The following is a 20,622-nucleotide window of genomic DNA, read 5'->3' as shown; positions in this document are numbered from 1 at the left end:
ACATATTTGTATTATAAACCATTATGTAATGGTCGTGTGTAAACATGATATTTTAGATTATCATTATTTGATAATCTACGTAAAGCTTTTTAAACCTTTATTGATGAAATAAAGGTTATGGTTTGTTTTAAAATGAATGCAGTCTTTGAAAAACGTCTCATATAGAGGTCAAAACCTCGCATCGAAATCAATTAATATGGAACGTTTTTAATCAATAAGAACGGGACATTTCAGTTGGTATCAGAGCGTTGGTCTTAGAGAACCAGAATTTTGCATTAGTGTGTCTTATCTAGTTTGTTAGGATGTATTAGTGAGTCTGGACTTCGATCGTGTTTACTTGAAAAATGATTGCTTAACAAATTTTGTTGGAAACTATATATTTTTAACATGTGAATATTATGTGATATATTAATCTCTTAACGCGTTTGATATTATGTGATAGATGTCTACCTCTAGAACAAGTCCCATTGACTCACCTAATAATAATGAAGAGTCAAATGTAAATTGGAATGATTCGTGGACTGATTCACAAGTTCCCGAAGAGGAACCGGAAGTAGAGTCGGAACCGGAAGAAGAATCAGAACCGGAAGAAGAATCGGAACCGGATGAAGAAATAGAACCGGTGGGGGAAATAATAAAATGGTTAAGTAAAAGAAAATCCTCAACCAACCGACCAAGGTTAATTATGGTCAATGGTGTTTCCGCCAAGGAAGCAAAATATTGGGAGGATTACCAATTCTCCGATGAATCGGATTCCGACGAGAATTCCGATGATGTTATAGAAATTACCCCAACTGAATTTAAAAAGGCAAAAGAAAATAATAAGGGAAAGGGCATAAAAATAGAGAAATCTAATTCCAACCCCGATGAACTTTATATGTATCGTCAACCCCCGAAGTCCTTAAGTTGTAACAATGACCCGGGAACCTCTAAACCACCAGGTTTTTCTAAACCAATGTGGATAACGACGGCTCGTATTAGGGGAACATCATATATCCCTAGAAACTTGGCAAAACGAACCAAAACCGAAGAAGAAGAAACAAGCGAGTCGGAATAAGATAGTTGTATTCGTGTGGTGTAATATAAGTAATATAGTGTGCTTATGCTTTATGATATATGTAAAAATTGCTTGTATTAATAAGTATTTTTTTTTATGAATCTAACTCTTGTCTATTTTACAGTATAAAAATACAAAATGGATTGACAACCCAATATTTTAAGAGACCTACCCGGAGACATGATTGATGAAATCTTGTCTAGAGTCGGTCAGAATTCTTCGGCACAACTATTTAAGGCGAGATCAGTTTGTAAGACATTCGAAGAACATTCCAAGAATGCCTTGGTTTATAAAAGGCTTTCGTTGGAAAGATGGGGGATATCACATTGGGAAATCCATAAGTTACGATGTGGTTACTTTGACGCATATATTGCGGGGAACCCAAATGCTATTTTACGCAATGGGTTAAGAAATTATTTTGACTCAATATATCCGAATATTGGACTTCGTGATTTAGAAAAAGCGGCTAACATGCAACATAAAGAAGCATGTTATGCTTAAGGATTAGTAATGTTCGCTTCTCACCAAAGTGAGAACAAGAACATCGGCCTACAACTATTAAACAAAATGTTCCCACAAGTGACGGAGTCGGTAATTGGGGTAAGAAATGAGGTTTTTAGATTGTTACAGGACTTTTGGACATTACGTAACCCTCGTCCCTTTGACGACGTTACAGCACGCTGTCTTATCAACGGCCATAACGGTTATGTTCCACAAGACCAAGGATGGGAAGTAATCCTAGTAAAACCAGAATGCATGACTTGTTTCTGGACGTATGAATTACGTGTCTTTATTGCCTTTGCTGAACGACTTGTGTACTAGCAAGAATTATCTTCACAACCATCTTGTATCAAATTTATTGTGTGCTATATTTCATGCTATATGTAAAATAAGCGGTATTGTAAGTTTGTAAAATATTGTGTAAAAGTTTGAACGCGAAATATTATTATAATCAGTTTTTCATATATAATTATAGTAGTTGAATTGTATATTAGCTACTAAGTATGAACTTAACGGGTAGGTACTACCCGAATTTAAACTTATAAAACGCTAATATGAAGAAAAAGCTTTTATAAATGAGTTCATATTATGCTACGAAATACTATTAACTACTCTTAATATTCTGTATGATTAACTTGTTCCATTTGACTATTTTGAAGGAAATGGCACCGACTACTCGACACACCGTGAATATGAATGAAGAGGAATTCCGTACTTTTCTAGCTTCAAACATAGCCGCAGTACAGGCTGCGCTACATACCAACAATAACCTTGGATCTAGTAGTACAGGAAATCGTGTAGGATGCACCTACAAAGAATTCACTGCCTGCAAACCTTTGGAATTTGATGGAACCGAAGGACCGATCGGATTGAAACGGTAGACCGAGAAGGTCGAATCGGTGTTTGCCATAAGTAAGTGTACTGAAGAGGACAAAGTAAAGTACGCTACGCATACCTTCACAGGTTCTGCGTTAACATGGTGGAATACCTATCTAGAGCAAGTGGGACAAGACGATGCGTACGCACTACCGTGGTCAGCATTCAAGCACTTGATGAACGAGAAGTACCGTCCCAGAACCGAGGTCAATAAGCTCAAGATAGAACTTAGAGGGTTACGAACCCAAGGATTTGATATTACCACGTACGAAAGACGATTCACAGAATTATGCCTATTGTGTCCGGGAGCATTCGAAGATGAGGAAGAGAAGATCGACGCGTTTGTGAAAGGATTACCGGAAAGAATCCAAGAAGATATAAGTTCACACGAGCCCGCCTCCATACAACAGCCATGTAGAATGGCTCACAAACTAGTGAACCAGATTGAAGAAAGAATTAAAGAACAGACTGATGAAGAGGCCAATGTGAAGCAAGTCAAAAGAAAGTGGGCGAAAAACAATGATAAGAATCACCAATACAACAACAACAGCAATTACAACAATAATCGCAACAATTATCCCAACAATCGCAACATCAATCGCAACTACAACAAACGGCCCAACAACAACAACAACAACAACAACAGCAACTACAACAATCATCCCAATAAGAATAATAACCGCAACAATAACAACAATCAGAAGCAGCTATTCCAAAGGTGTGAAAAGTATCACTCGGGGTTCTGCACCAAATTTTGCAACAAGTGTAAAAGAAATGGTCATAGCGCGGCGAAGTGTGAGGTCTACAGACCAGGGGTTAATAGAACGAAACGAACAAATGGTGTCGGAACGAGTAATGGCGGAGCAAGTAGTGTCGGAGCAAGTTATGCCAATGTAGTTTGTTATAAATGTGGAAAACCGGGCCACATTATTAGAAATTGCCCGAACCAGGAGAACACGAATGGACAAGGCCGCGGAAGAGTTTTCAATATTAATGCGGCAGAGGCACAGGAAGACCCGGAGCTTGTTACGGGTACGTTTCTTATTGACAATAAATCTGCTTACGTTTTATTTGATTCAGGTGCGGATAGAAGCTATATGAGTAGAGATTTTTGTGCTAAATTAAGTTGTCTATTGACGCCTTTGGATAGTAAATTTTTACTCGAATTAGCAAATGGTAAATTAATTTCAGCAGATAATATATGTCGGAATCGAGAAATTAAACTGGTTAGCGAAACATTTAAGATTGACTTGATACCAGTAGAGTTAGGGAGTTTTGATGTGATAATCGGTATGGACTGGTTGAAAGAAGTGAAAGCAGAGATCGTTTGTTACAAAAATGCAATTCGCATTATACGAGAAAAAGGAAAACCCTTAATGGTGTACGGAGAAAAGGGCAACACGAAGCTACATCTTATTAGTAATTTGAAGGCACAAAAACTAATAAGAAAAGGTTGCTATGCTGTTCTAGCACACGTCGAGAAAGTACAAACTGAAGAAAAGAGCATCAATGATGTTCCCGTCGCAAAAGAATTTCCCGTTGTATTTCCGAAAGAATTACTGGGATTACCCCCACATCGATCCGTTGAATTTCAAATAGATCTTGTACCAGGAGCTGCACCAATAGCTCGTGCTCCTTACAGACTCGCACCCAGCGAGATGAAAGAACTGCAAAGCCAATTACAAGAACTTTTAGAGCGTGGTTTCATTCGACCAAGCACATCACCGTGGGGAGCTCCTGTTTAGTTTGTCAAGAAGAAAGATGGTACATTCAGGTTGTGTATCGACTACCGAGAGTTGAACAAACTTACCATCAAGAACCACTACCCACTACCGAGAATCGACGACTTATTTGATCAACTACAAGGCTCGTCTGTTTATTCAAAGATTGACTTACGTTCCGGGTATCATCAAATGCGGGTGAAAGAAGATGATATTCCAAAGACTGCTTTCAGAACACGTTACGGTCATTACGAGTTTATGGTCATGCCGTTTGGTTTAACTAATGCACCAGCTGTGTTCATGGACCTTATGAACCGAGTGTGTGGACCATACCTTGACAAGTTTGTCATTGTTTTCATTGATGACATACTTATTTACTCAAAGAATGACCAAGAACACGGTGAACATTTGAGAAAGGTGTTAGAAGTATTGAGGAAGGAAGAATTGTACGCTAAGTTTTCAAAGTGTGCATTTTGGTTGGAAGAAGTTCAATTCCTCGGTCACATAGTGAACAAAGAAGTTATTAAGGTGGATCCGGCAAAGATAGAAACTGTTGAAAAGTGGGAAACCCCGAAAACTCCGAAACACATACGCCAGTTTTTAGGACTAGCTGGTTACTACAGAAGGTTCATCCAAGACTTTTCCAGAATAGCAAAACCCTTGACTGCATTAACGCATAAAGGGAAGAAATTTGAATGGAATGTTGAACAAGAGAAAGCGTTTCAGTTATTGAAGAAAAAGCTAACTACGGCACCTATATTGTCATTTCCTGAAGGGAATGATGATTTTGTGATTTATTGTGATGCATCAAAGCAAGGTCTCGGTTGTGTATTAATGCAACGAACGAAGGTGATTGCTTATGCGTCTAGACAATTGAAGATTCACGAACAAAATTATACGATGCATGATTTGGAATTAGGCGCGGTTGTTTTTGCATTAAAGACTTGGAGGCACTACTTATATGGGGTCAAAAGTATTATATATACCGACCACAAAAGTCTTCAACACATATTTAATCAGAAACAACTGAATATGAGGCAGCGTAGGTGGATTGAATTATTGAATGATTACGACTTTGAGATTCGATACCACCCGGGGAAGGCAAATGTGGTAGCCGATGCCTTGAGCAGGAAGGACAGAGAACCCATTCGAGTAAAATCTATGAATATAATGATTCATAATAACATTACTACTCAAATAAAGGAGGCACAACAAGGAGCTTTAAAAGAGGGAAATTTAAAGGATGAAATACCCAAAGGATCGGAGAAGCATCTTAATATTCGGGAAGACGGAACCCGGTATAAGGCTGAAAGGATTTGGGTACCAAAATTTGGATATATGAGAGAAATGGTACTTAGAGAAGCTCATAAAACCAGATACTCAATACATCCTGAAACGGGGAAGATGTACAAGGATCTCAAGAAACATTTTTGGTGGCCGGGAATGAAAGCCGATGTTGCTAAATACGTAGGAGAATGTTTGACATGTTCTAAGGTCAAAGCTGAGCATCAGAAACCATCAGGTCTACTTCAACAACCCGAAATCCCAGAATGGAAATGGGAAAACATTACCATGGATTTCATTACTAAATTGCCAAGGACTGCAAGTGGTTTTGATACTATTTGGGTAATAGTTGATCGTCTCACCAAATCAGCACACTTCCTGCCAATAAGAGAAGATGACAAGATGGAGAAGTTAGCACGACTGTATTTGAAGGAAGTCGTCTCCAGACATGGAATACCAATCTCTATTATCTCTGATAGGGATGGTAGATTTATTTAAAGATTCTGGCAGACATTACAGCAAGCATTAGGAACTCGTCTAGACATGAGTACTGCCTATCATCCACAAACTGATGGGCAGAGTGAAAGGACGATACAAATGCTTGAAGACATGCTACGAGCATGTGTTATTGATTTCGGAAACAGTTGGGATCGACATCTACCGTTAGCAGAATTTTCCTACAACAACAGCTATCATTCAAGCATTGAGATGGCACCGTTTGAAGCACTTTATGGTAGAAAGTGCAGGTCTCCGAATTGTTGGAGTGAAGTGGGGGATAGACAGATTACGGGTCCGGAGATTATACAAGAAACTACCGAGAAGATCATCCAAATTCAACAACGGTTGAAAACCGCCCAAAGTCGACAAAAGAGCTACGCTGACATTAAAAGAAAAGATATAGAATTTGAAATTGGAGAGATGGTCATGCTTAAAGTTGCACCTTGGAAAGACGTTGTTCGATTTGGTAAACGAGGGACATTAAATCCAAGGTATATTGGACCATTCAAGATTATTGATCGTTTCGGACCAGTAGCTTACCGACTTGAGTTACCTCAACAACTCGCGTCTGTACATAACACTTTCCACGTCTCGAATTTGAAGAAATGTTTTGCTAAAGAAGATCTCACTATTCCATTAGATGAAATCCAAATCAACGAAAAACTCCAATTCATCGAAGAACCCGTCGAAATAATGGATCGTGAGGTTAAAAGACTTAAGCAAAACAAGATACCAATTGTTAAGGTTCGATGGAATACTCGTAGAGGACCCGAGTTCACCTGGGAGTGTGAAGATCAGATGAAGAAGAAATACCCGCATCTATTTCCAGAAGATTCGTCAACACCTTCAACAGCTTAAAATTTCGGGACGAAATTTATTTAACGGGTAGGTACTGTAGTGACCCGAACTTTTCCATGTTTATATATATTAATTGAGATTGATATTTACATGATTAAATGTTTCCAACATGTTAAGCAATCAAACTTGTTAAGACTTGATTAATTGAAATATGTTTCATATAGACAATTGACCACCCAAGTTGACCGGCGATTCACGAACGTTAAAACTTGTAAAAACGACATGACGATATATATATATGGATATACATATGGTTAACATTAGATTATGATAAGTAAGTATCTCCATAAGTATATTAACAATGAGTTATATACATATAAACAAGACTACTAACTTAAGGATTTCGAAACGAGACATATATGTAACGATTATCGTTGTAACGACATTTAAATGTATATATATATCATATTAAGATATATTAATATATCATAATATCATGATAATATAATAATTTAACATCTCATTAGATATAATAAACAATGGGTTAACAACATTAATTGAGATCGTTAACTTAAAGGTTTCAAAACAACACTTACATGTAATGACTAACGATGACTTAACGACTCAGTTAAAATGTATATACATGTAGTGTATTTAGATGTATTAAAATACTTTTGGAAGACTTCAAGACATATATCAAAACACTCATACTTAACGAAAATGGTTACAGTTACTTTCCCATTCTTTTCTTTCATCAAGAATTCTAGTCGTATTCTTACCCGTATTATACACAGCTTCAAAACGTACTTACTATGGGTATATACCAATAGGAACTAGCATGGGATTCCACTCTTGATTATGTCATGTATGACTAATCAATTTTAACTTCTACCATGAGCTAGTCAACTAACTAGAACTCCTTTTAACCCCACTCACCACTCACCAATTACCACTCATGATTCACTCCATTTCACTTCCAATTCTCTTTCTAATTCTCTCTCAACACACACACACTATTATGAACGTATTTTTGCAGTAGTTAATCATCATCTTCATCAAAAATCACTTCAATAATCAAGCTATAATCATCATAGGAAGAACACTTCAAGAACACTTCAAAAATCCCTTCAAGTTTACTAGTTTACTTCCAAGCTTTCTAATCCATTCCAAGTAATCATCTAAGATCAAGAAACCTTTGTTATATACAGTAGGTTATCTTTCTTATTCAAGGTAATATTCATATTCAAACTTTGATTCAATTTCTATAACTATAAACTATCTTAATTCGAGTAAAAATCTTACTTGAACTTGTTTTTGTGTCATGATCCTACTTCAAGAACTTTCAAGCCATCCAAGATCCTTTGAAGCTAGATCATTTCTTGTCACTTCCAGTAGGTTTACCTACTAAACTTTAGGTAGTAATGATGTTCATAACATCATTCGATTAATATATATAAAACTATCTTATTCAAAGGTTTAAACTCGTAATCACTAGAACATAGTTTAGTTAATTCTAAACTTGTTCGCAAACAAAAGTTAATCCTTCTAACTTGACTTTTAAAATTAACTAAACACATGTTCTATATCTATATGATATGCTAACTTAATGATTTAAAACCTGGAAACACGAAAAACACCGTAAAACCGGATTTACGCCGTCGTAGTAACACCGCGGGCTGTTTTGGGTTAGTTAATTAAAAACTATGATAAACTTTGATTTAAAAGTTGTTATTCTGAGAAAATGATTTTTATTATGAACATGAAACTATATCCAAAAATTATGGTTAAACTCAAAGTGGAAATATGTTTTCTAAAATGGTCATCTAGACGTCGTTCTTTCGACTGAAATGACTACCTTTACAAAAATGACTTGTAACTTATTTTTCCGACTATAAATCTATACTTTTTCTGTTTAGATTCATAAAATAGAGTTCAATATTAAACCATAGCAATTTGATTCACTCAAAATGGATTTAAAATGAAGAAGTTATGGGTAAAACAAGATTGGATAATTTTTCTCATTTTAGCTACGTGAAAATTGGTAACAAATCTATTCCAACCATAACTTAATCAACTTGTATTGTATATTATGTAATCTTGAGATACCATAGACACGTATACAATGTTTTGACCTATCATGTCGACACATCTATATATATTTCGGAACAACCATAGACACTCTATATGTGAATGTTGGAGTTAGCTATACAGGGTTGAGGTTGATTCCAAAATATGTATAGTTTGAGTTGTGATCAATACTGAGATACGTATACACTGGGTCGTGGATTGATTCAAGATAATATTTATTGATTTATTTCTGTATATCTAACTGTATACAACTAGTTGTAGGTTACTAACGAGGACAGCTGACTTAATAAACTTAAAACATCAAAATATATTAAAAGTGTTGTAAATATATTTTGAACATACTTTGATATATATGTATATATTGTTATAGGTTCGTGAATCAACCAGTGGCCAAGTCTTACTTCCCGACGAAGTAAAAATCTGTGAAAGTGAATTATAGTCCCACTTTTAAAATCTAATATTTTTGGGATGAGAATACATGCAGGTTTTATAAATGATTTACAAAATAGACACAAGTACGTGAAACTACATTCTATAGTTGAATTATTGAAATTGAATATGCCCCTTTTTATTAAGTCTGGTAATCTAAGAATTAGGGAACAGACACCCTAATTGACGCGAATCCTAAAGATAGATCTATTGGGCCTAACAAATCCCATCCAAAGTACCGGATGCTTTAGTACTTCGAAATTTATATCATATCCGAAGGGTGTCCCGGAATGATGGGGATATTCTTATATATGCATCTTGTTAATGTCGGTTACCAGGTGTTCACCATATGAATGATTTTTATCTCTATGTATGGGATGTGTATTGAAATATGAAATCTTGTGGTCTATTGTTACGATTTGATATATATAGGTTAAACCTATAACTCACCAACATTTTTGTTGACGTTTTAAGCATGTTTATTCTCAGGTGATTATTAAGAGCTTCCGCTGTCGCATACTTAAATAAGGATGAGATTTGGAGTCCATGCTTGTATGATATTGTGTAAAAACTGCATTCAAGAAATTTATTTTGTTGTAACATATTTGTATTGTAAACCATTATGTAATGGTCGTGTGTAAACAGGATATTTTAGATTATCATTATTTGATAATCTACGTAAAGCTTTTTAAACCTTTATTGATGAAATAAAGGTTATGGTTTGTTTTAAAATGAATGCAGTCTTTGAAAAACGTCTCATATAGAGGTCAAAACCTCGCAACGAAATCAATTAATATGGAACGTTTTTAATCAATAAGAACGGGACATTTCACCTGGTCCTTTGTGTCAAAATTATTAGTAAATGTATCAAATTTTCGACAAGCCCAAAAGAAACAATTCAGTCCATATTTGAACATCTTGTGTTTTATAATAACCAGCCCAAATCTTCCAATTCATTTATCCATAAAAACTAGAACGTGATCCACATAATCCGCAAATAAAATACTGAGCATCTAACATTTAATTTTCGTATTTCATCTATTTAGCTCGTGTTTCGACATAATTTAAGACCCTTGCATTTCATGAAAAATAATCTGGAACCACGACTATTTTTTATTTTTTTATTTTCTTGTCTCGTTGTCGGTTTATGTTCAAATTCATAATAAAGTAGCATCAACACTTCATTTTGATCTCATACGAACTCAAAAATCTTCAAAAATTGTTTAGAATAATAACAATGAGGATCGATAACACAAAAGTATATATGTATGATTTGGGCGTCATCAATTATTAGAATATATATACTACTTAAATATAATACATTTTGAATATATAAAATAGTTATAATTAATTTATTTATTAATATAATATATAAATTATTAATATAACAAGTATATTAGTAATATTAATATTTAAACTTGTTTAAATATTATTATATGTTTTAATAGATATACAATTGATATAGGTTCGTGAATCCGAGGCCAACCTTGCATTGTTCAGTTCCGTCGTATGTATTTTTACTATGAAATACAGTATTGTGAGTTTCATTTGCTCCCTTTTTAAATGCTTTTGCAATATATATTTTTGGGACTGAGAATACATGCACTTTTATAAATGTTTGACGAAATCACCCTTGTTGAACTTGGTAGCCTAAGAATTGGTGTTTATTATAATTGTCACCAATTGACGCGAATCCTAAAGATAGATCTATGGGCTTTGACACGCCCCAGTCAGAGAATTTGAACTGCTTTAGTACTTCGATGTTTATATCTTTGGGGATATTCTAGATGCATTTTGTTAATGTGGGTTACCAGGTGTTCAATCCATATGAATGAATTTTAATTCGCGAGTTACGCGTGTCAATATATGAAATCTTGTGGTCTATTAAAATGATGGAAATGAATGATTATGATAAACTAATGAACTCACCAATTTTTTGGTTGACACTTTAAAGCATGTTTATTCTCAGGTATGAAAGAAATCTTCCGCTGTGTATTTGCTCATTTTAGAGATATTATTTGGAGTAATTCATGACATATTTCAAAAGACGTTGCATTCGAGTCGTTGAGTTCATCAAGAATACTATTAATTCAATTATAGTTGGATATAATATGAAATGGTATGCATGCTGTCAACCTTCAATGTAATGAAAGTTTGTCTTTCAAAAGCGAATGCAATATTTGTAAAACGTATCATATAGAGGTCAAGTACCTCGCGATGTAACTAAATGTAATGTATTCGTCCAGATGGATTAGGACGGGTCATTGTAGGTGGTATCAGAGCGGTGGTCTTAGCGAACCAGGTCTTGCATTAGTGTGTCTAACTAGTAGTTGTTAGATGCATTAATGAGTCTGGACTTCGACCGTGTCTGCATGTCAAAAGTTTTGCTTATCTTTTCTAGTCAGAAATCATCTGCTTATCATCCTTAGGAAATTACTTGCTTATCATTCTTAGTCTAGACACACCTTACTGCATTGATTGCATGAATAGTGTATAGACAAATTCATATCTTAGCGTATCTGGTAATCCATATCTTAGCGTATCAGTTAATGTAGACTTTATCTGACATGTTCCCATAATTCCCTATGTAATCTACGGGATCTTTTGTACTATGTATAGGTATTCTATGTAATTAGAATATCATTCGATATCCAAAAATCATTTTACATTGAAAACCCCTTTACTCAATCGTACGAAATGGAACTCACCACTAGTTCAAGTCCCTCGAATTTCGACAGCTATTCCGACATGGATGTTCACCTAAACTCTGGAAGCAGCATCACCAGAATGAATTAACTAATTAGCCATCCCCAATTCATCTGATGGGTTCGTAGTCTACTTAATGATTGGAGACAAGAAGAAGGTGATCCTTTTCATCAACCGAATTCACCTCTTAGCGATGAACCTGAAGAACTTACCGGCGAACCAATTCGAAACACCATTTTCTCTCTCATTTCCAGAGTATCTCGTTACGATTAAATACTATCTCAAATTCTAAACCTTATTCATCCGCTCGTTCCGACCGACAATCATCCCAGAATAATAGAAGAAGTCAACGAACTTCGCGCTCGAGTAATCAATTTGGAGAATATGGTACAAAATTTACCAGCTTCAGCAATATCACCGGCACCAACAGTACCATCAATAACAGCACCAGCACCATCAACAATCCATGCCTCAACATCTCATTCTGTACCTCGAGTATAATCATCATTCTACGTATCGTTCTACATCAATCATCTTCGTTCTTCATGGCGATTATGTAATCTCTAAAGTTTTAGAGATTATTCATTCTAGTTCCAACCGAAAATCAAATGAGATTAATATTATATTAACTCATTAAATCCATGATTACATCTGAAGAAAATATATATGTATATATATTTTCATAAAGATTTTAATTAAAAATTCTTTCGTACAAACTGTTAATGGTGAAAATATTTTAACGGGTAGGTAATACCCGAGGAACATTTAGTTTTCACATTAGTAAGTTACACTGTATATTCTTTGAATCTGATTCAACAGTCAGTTACTACCCTACTTATACCCATAGCTATACGAATCCGTTCACCACAGAGTAACCATTTTCATTCAATTTCATAATTGGATTTTAAATTATCATAATCCAACAAGTGGCATAATGAAGAAAACATTGGACAAAATAAAATTTGTTAGAAACAAATAATTTAACTATGAGAAGAATTTTGTTAAGAATCCACGCTAACTGTTCCTAGCTAACTGTTCCTAGCTAACTGATTGCATTTTATTTATCGCAATTTATTTATCATAATTTATATTCTCGCAATTTTATTTATCGTCATTTAATTTCTGTTATTTATTTTACGCACTTTAAATATCGGGACACGTATACAAGGTTTTGATATATCATATCGACGCATCTATATATATTATTTGGAATAACCATAGACACTCTATATGCGGTAATGACCGAGTTAGATATACAGGGTTGTAGTTGATTCTAAAATAATATATATACTTTGAGTTGTGATCGAGTCTCAGACATGTATACAATGGGTCACGATACGTATTAATTAATTCGAATAGTATAGATGAATTATTAAATTACTAACTTTGGACTACCAACATTGGACGATTAAAATGAATTAAAATATTGATTATAACATATGATACTAAACAATTCTTCAAGTTTGCCACTTGATTTCATCTTAAACCTCATTTGTATCTTGACTATTACAATCTGCATTCAAACTTTTCATGATTCTTGACAATACCTCAATTGAGAGGATGAACCAACCGCACTTCATCTACGGAAGGAAAGATTTATGCATATAGTGTGCACCTGAACACACTCGGAACTTGAGTAAACGTTTAACTCGTATCTGTGCTAGCTCCTTTGACGTTGTTATTACCGAAAATAATTTTGAAATCCCTTTCAAAGTAGCAAATTTTATCACAGCTCCAGCAAGACAACTTTGACTTTTCATTCGGATTAGCCTTATTATAACCGTGATATATATAATTACCTTTCGTTATCATTACCGAAGAACCTTTTATATCTCGCCACATTAGCAGTAAACTTACCAACAACTTCATTGATCTTTGATTTTCCAAAAAATCATTATATTTATCGAAATCCTATCATTTACTCATCCGCATCTTGTAACAAGAATTGTAATGCCAATTACGGGGAATCAGCAATCAGTATCTTGAAATCTCGCAGCATGTCTACGCCAACAGATATATGTGTACATATAACATCTATCTCCTGGACTTACATACTTCGAATGTGAAATTCCTGAAAAACACCCTGAAATGCGAACTAGTTCTCGAAATTTTGAAAAAGCAGAATGAAGCAGCAGAAACTATAGACAACCGTAAACAACCGTAATCGTTGGAAGTTTGATGATAAAGAATAGTAGGTTGGAAAAGCTCAGAAAGGTTGGAACTGGAAAATGGATTGAGCAAACCATGAAGGAGGTTGTGGACAAATCACAAACATTAAACTCGCCTTCAAAGAATCCAAATGATTCAGTATCTGTTGAAGTCATTAACAAAAATCTTGCTCCTTACTCTAAACCCTTGCGGACCATATTCTTCATCATCCTCTGATCTTAGATATTCTAAGATATTATCATATCTTTCATTATAAATATCCTAGATATTTCTGAAGATATTTTCATAACTATACTTATCTGAAATCATTTATCTTTTTGAGATATCAGTGTTACATCAGAAAGGAAACTATTTTAGTTTCTAAATTCTGGAAAAAAAAATTCGAATTTAAAATTTGAATGTTTTTGAAGTAGTGTTGGAAATTGATGCATGAGTTAGTATAATATAATGACACTTGATCAACGTGATTATATTATAGTAAGTCATGCTGGGTTTCTAATGGAACGTGGTGATTCACAGGCCATAACGTTGTCATGTGCCATATTACACGACTCTTACATTCTATCTAATATATAAACATATCAAGAACATAATTTCTTGATAATTCTATCTTTTTCGTGATTTTCGGTAATTTACCAAATTAAATCATGCTATTACCATTCCTCTCTGCTTAAAATCTTAATTTGGATTCATTCGAAACTTCATACTTACGAATTCTGGACCATTATTCACTTAACATGAATTCGGGAAGAGGAAAACAACAACATCGAGCTTCGAAATATAAGGAAGAATATAAAGCCCGATAACAACACATAAATTACAAACTGTGTGTATCAATGTTTATCGCAACATAAAAACACGGGAGAATTAAAAACACTATAACCCCAAGGGCGAAGTAGAAGAAAACAGATTCCTCCTGTGGAAGTTGAAAAAGGAGAATGATTGTTGCGATAGTAAGGATAAGGACAAGAATCAGAACTGGATTAAGCATTTTCACAATCTTTTAAATTTGGAAATTGAGTATAAGAGTGATAAAAGTAATGGAACGGAAGAAGTTAATTTATAGTGAAATATCTGATAAAGAAATCAAGGCAGATAATCGCATTTAATTAAAGAGATTTTATTCACCAAAGAATCAAATCTTTCAGATCTCAACGATTTTCTCTAAATCCCTTGAATTCCGAAAATCAACCATATCTACGTCAAAAGACTTGACGAAACACGATTTACTCATTTCACTCTTTTGTGATAGCTTCACTTATACGCTTCGAGTAATCGAATCATTTTATCCATATTACAATATGGTAATAAAATTCTATTTTATCAACTCATATTCGTCATGAAAACATTTTTATGGTTAGCCATGACGACTTTACTTAAATTTCAGGACGAAATTTCTTTAACGGGTAGGTACTGTGACGACCGGGAAATTTCCGACCAAATTTAAACTTAATCTTTAAATGATTTCGACACGATAAGCAAAGTATGTAATTTTGAGCCTCGAAAATTTTGAACTGTTTCAATTGACCTTCGACCATTCCTGACGATTCACGAACAACTATTTGTAAATAGATATGCGTGTATATATATCTATAAATATATAAATAATAATTGAAAATAAAAATAATATATAATAAATATTATTCAAAAAGTATATATATATATATATATATATATATATATATATATATATATATATATAAAATATATAGAATATATATTTTGTGATTTCGAAATTATTTAGTAAACGAAGGTAACGCTCAATTGTCATTCGATTGATAGTAAACGCGTTAAAAAAAACTTATATGATTTTAAAATAAACGGTTAGCCAAAAATGAGTTTTACAAATTATAAGCTTATTAAAAATGTATTTAGGAACTATTTGTTGAATTTTAAAACTTTTTATATTTTCCTTAGAGTTGAGAGTGAATAATTAATGTAATTTTTATTTAATAGTTAATGAGCGAATCTTATACCATAATGACCAAAATAAATAAATATAGTTAATCTAACAATTTGGGATTTTTTCCGAAGACTTTTATCCGCCACTGATTTACAACGGAGTACGATATAGTACTCCGTAATAAAAAAAAAGTGTCGGTATAAGAATTCAAATTATGTGGCTGCTGAACTGTACAAATTATTAATATTGATTACTACTTATTTTGGCATTATTATATTCTATTAGTTATTCTGCCAACTTGTTATATATATATATATATATATATATATATATATATATATATATATATATATATATATATATATATATATATATATATATATATAATGATATAGATATGAGTTACATACTCATTAAATCACCACACCCACTACTATTTCCATTTCTATTTCTTCAACATCACCAACACTAATTTTGATGAACCGTTAACCTGCAAAGTACCACCATCACCCGTCCCTGCTACAACCCAAAAACCACCATCACCAAACCCACCTTCATCAAACAATAGAACACCAACTTTGGCTACTTCCTAGTTGACTAAAACCACCACCATCTATCATCACCTTATCACCACCAACGAATTACTGCTTTTCCCGATCAGCTACTACTGCGAATTGCTTACTACTGTTTTCTATTTCGTTCGACCAACAAAACCCACTACCATCGAAGCTATCTGCTGCTGCTACTTCGACGGCTCGACGAAGGTGATGATCTAATAATGATGAAAGATTTTAAATACTCATAATAGGAATTGAATCAACAATCAATAAAATCAAGAACATCAAATTAATTATTATATAAACGATAACTTTAAATATATAGTAAGCAAAATCCTACGTAAATGTTTAAATATCCCTTGTTTTTTTTTTCATGACCAGCAAGCCAAGAACCAAGTATAATATATATATATATATATATATATATATATATATATATATATATATATATATATATATACCTAGTAGTCTAATTAAATAAACCTAGCTAGTCTAAAATTTATGTTTTTGTTTTTTCGTACAACATGTATGAGATGAATTCTAATTAATTTAAATATATAAACTTGATCCTCCCTGGTCCCTTGTGTCGGCAAAATTATTAGTAAATGTATCAAATTTTCGACAAGCCCAAAAGAAACAATTCAGTCCGTATTTGAACATCTTGTGTTTTATAATAACCAGCCCAAATCTTCCAATTCATTTATCCATAAAAACTAGAACATGATCCACATAATCCGCAAATAAAATACTGAACATCTAACATTTAATTTTCGCATTTCATCTATTTAGCTCGTGTTTCGACATAACTTAAGACCATCGCATTTCATGAAAAATAATCTGGAACCACGACTATTTTTTTTTTCTTGTCTCGTTGTCGGTTTACGTTCAAATTCATAATAAAGTAGCATCAACACTTCATTTTGATATCATACGAACTCAAAAATCTTCAAAAACTGTTTAAAATAATAACAACGAGGATCGATAACACAAAAGTATATATGTATGATTTGAGCGTCATCAATTATTAGAATATATATACTACTTAAATATAATACGTTTTGAATATATAAAATAGTTATAATTAATTTATTTATTAATATAACGTATAAATTATTAATATAACAAGTATATTAATAATATTAATATTTAAACTTGTTTAAATATTATTATATGTTTTAATAGATATACAATTGATATAGGTTCGTGAATCCGAGACCAACCTTGCATTGTTCAGTTCCGTCGTATGTATTTTTACTACGAAATACTGTATTGTGAGTTTCATTTGCTCCCTTTTTAATTGCTTTTGCAATAAATATTTTTGGAACTGAGAATACATGCACTTTTATAAATGTTTGACGAAATAGACAAAAGTAATCGAAACTACATTCCATGGTTGAATTGTTATATAGGATATCGCCCTTGTTGAACTTGGTAGCCTAAGAATTGGTGTTTATTATAATTGCCACCAATTGACGCGAATTCTAAAGATAGATCTATGGGCTTTGACACGCTCCAGTCAGAGAATTTGAACTACTTTAGTATTTCGATGTTTATATGTTTGGGGATATTCTAGATGCATTTTGTTAATGTCGGTTACCAGGTGTTCAATCCATATGAATGAATTTTAATTCGCGAGTTACGCGTGTCAATATATGAAATCTTGTGGTCTATTAAAATGATGGAAATGAATGATTATGATAAACTAATGAACTCACCAACCTTTTGGTTGACACTTTAAAGAATGTTTATTCTCAGGTATGAAAGAAATCTTCCGCTGTGCATTTGCTCATTTTAGAGATATTACTTGGAGTCATTCATGACATATTTCAAAAGACGTTGCATTCGAGTCGTTGAGTTCATCAAGAATATTATTAAGTCAATTATAGTTGGATATATTATGAAATGGTATGCATGCTGTCAACCTTCGATGTAATGAAAGTTTGTCTTTCAAAAGCGGATGTAATATTTGTAAAACGTATCATATAGAGGTCAAGTACCTCGCAATGTAGCCAAATGTAATGTATTCGTCCAGATGGATTAGGACGAGTCGTTATACCAACTTTGAGGTGGTTAGCACCACAGCAAGCAACAACGGTGGTGAAAGAGATGCATGAAGGTTTGTGTGCACAGAATTCTGGTTATAGAACTGTTGTAGGACGGATAATGCGATAAGGGTATTATTGGTAAACAATTTACAGAGATACATCAGAGATAATCAAAGCATGTGATGCCTGTCAGCGGCACGGAACTGTCCAACATTTACCCAAATATGATTTAATCTCAGTATTGTCCGCATGGCCATTTTGTATGTGGGCAATCGACATAGTAGGACCATTTCCAAGGAGTGTTGGAAATGCAAAGTTCTTGGCGGTTGCAATTGATTTTTTCAGCAAGTGGGTTGAAGCAAAGGTTTTAGCGCGGATAACGGGTGAAAACATAAAGAAATTTTTATGGAATGATATTGTGTGTAGATATGGTTTACCAAATGAAATTGTAAGTGACAATGGTAAACAGCTTGCAGATAATCCGTTCAAGAGCTGGTGTGAGGAATTAAGCATTAAACAAACATTTACCTCTGTTGTTCACTCACAAGCCAATGGCCAAGTTAAAGTGACAAATAAGGAAATTGTAGCCGGCATAAATGCTAGGTTGGGTTTGAGTCACACTAAATGGGTGGATGAAATACCATATGTTTTGTGGGCTCATCGTACAACACCAAAACGGAGCACGGGTGAAACACCGTTCAGCTTGGTATATGGCACTAAGGCAGTAATACCAGCTGAGATCCGTATTCTGACACAAAGAGTTTTGGCATTTGATGTAGAGAGTAATTCATCCATCTTGCGAGAGAACTTGAATTTATTGGAAGAAAGACGGATTATGGCCGCTATCCGTCAAGCATATGCTAAGTAGCGCATGGCAAAATATTACAATAAACCGGTCAGGCATGTACAATTCAGCGAAGGTGATTTGTTATTAAGAGACAATGAAGCAAGCAGAAAAGTAAAACAAGGGAAATTAGGGCCACGGTGGGAAGGGCCATACAAAATTATAAAAGCATATCCTAATGGATCATATACCCTTGCAGCGCCCTCCGGCGAGAAATTACAGAGAACATGGAATGCAATGAGTTTAAAGAAATTTTATGCGTAGTATTGCATATTCAAATAGCCTGATCAACTATTTTGAGTATGAAATGCAATCATAAATGTAAAAATTTCTTTAAATAATAAGAATTCAAGTAGTTAATTCTTATAAGCATAATATTCATAATTTTTATCCAGCTAAGGATTTTTATCAGATGTCACAAAGCTGTGTGTCATCCCTGCCCACAGAAGAGAAGTTTATTCTCGGTGGCAGAAGTTTAATCATAAACAAAAGGTTGAAATGGCAGCGGATGACGTAGAAATCCGCTGAACATCTAGGCAATAGAATGTATCTACGACCGTCATGACGTAAAATAATACAAGCAATAAATGGCTAGCCATCATCTTTGATTGTTCAAATCAAACATATAAAGCTTTGGTAAAATTAACACAAAGTATTTGAATATATAATACACATCGATAATCAATAGATAATACAAGCAGTACACATTACAATTTCATATTTAAGAGATCATCTACTAATGTTGCGGGATTATTACATAACTTTTCTAATTTAGGAAATGATAGATGTTCTATCTGCTCACCTATTACCCTAACCCTATCTTCTGCATCCGATTTCAATTGTGATGTGAGGGATTCATGAAAAGATTTAGGGAAGTCAGGCACACCCTTCTTCAATGTTTCTAGACATCTTATCCGTTCAGCGTCCAGTGCAATGGTTATGAACTCATCAAAGGGCTTCGTTAATTTCTTAGAAGCAAAAGCATTTTTCACAATCTTTGGAATACCTGCAATAAGCCGCTTGGTCTCGTCCTTACTCACCTCTAATTGTTCCTTTAATGCTATTTTAGATTGATTTAATGCTTCAATCTTATGAAGATACCATCTCTCTTTTGTTTCCATTTCAACAAACGAGCCTCAGCATCAT

At 33.8% G+C, this 20,622-nt stretch overlaps 1 protein-coding gene across 1 annotated transcript in view; it reads left to right on the top strand.

The window, feature by feature from the left end:
* LOC139849278 (uncharacterized) overlaps nucleotides 1–19,500 on the top strand; it is a 38,272-nt gene extending 18,772 nt beyond the window's left edge. Inside the window, exon 4 of the mRNA XM_071838936.1 lies at nucleotides 18,826–19,500. Coding sequence (XP_071695037.1) covers nucleotides 18,826–19,500 — 675 coding nt within the window. The remainder of the gene's footprint in view (nucleotides 1–18,825) is intronic.
* The last annotated feature ends 1,122 nt before the right edge of the window (nucleotides 19,501–20,622 follow it).

The sequence above is a fragment of the Rutidosis leptorrhynchoides genome, chromosome 5, assembly GCF_046630445.1.
Source record: "Rutidosis leptorrhynchoides isolate AG116_Rl617_1_P2 chromosome 5, CSIRO_AGI_Rlap_v1, whole genome shotgun sequence".
NCBI classification, from domain to species: Eukaryota; Viridiplantae; Streptophyta; class Magnoliopsida; order Asterales; family Asteraceae; genus Rutidosis; species Rutidosis leptorrhynchoides.
The sequence above is the reverse complement of the archived record's forward strand: the minus strand, read 5'-3'. Positions and strand labels throughout refer to the sequence as shown.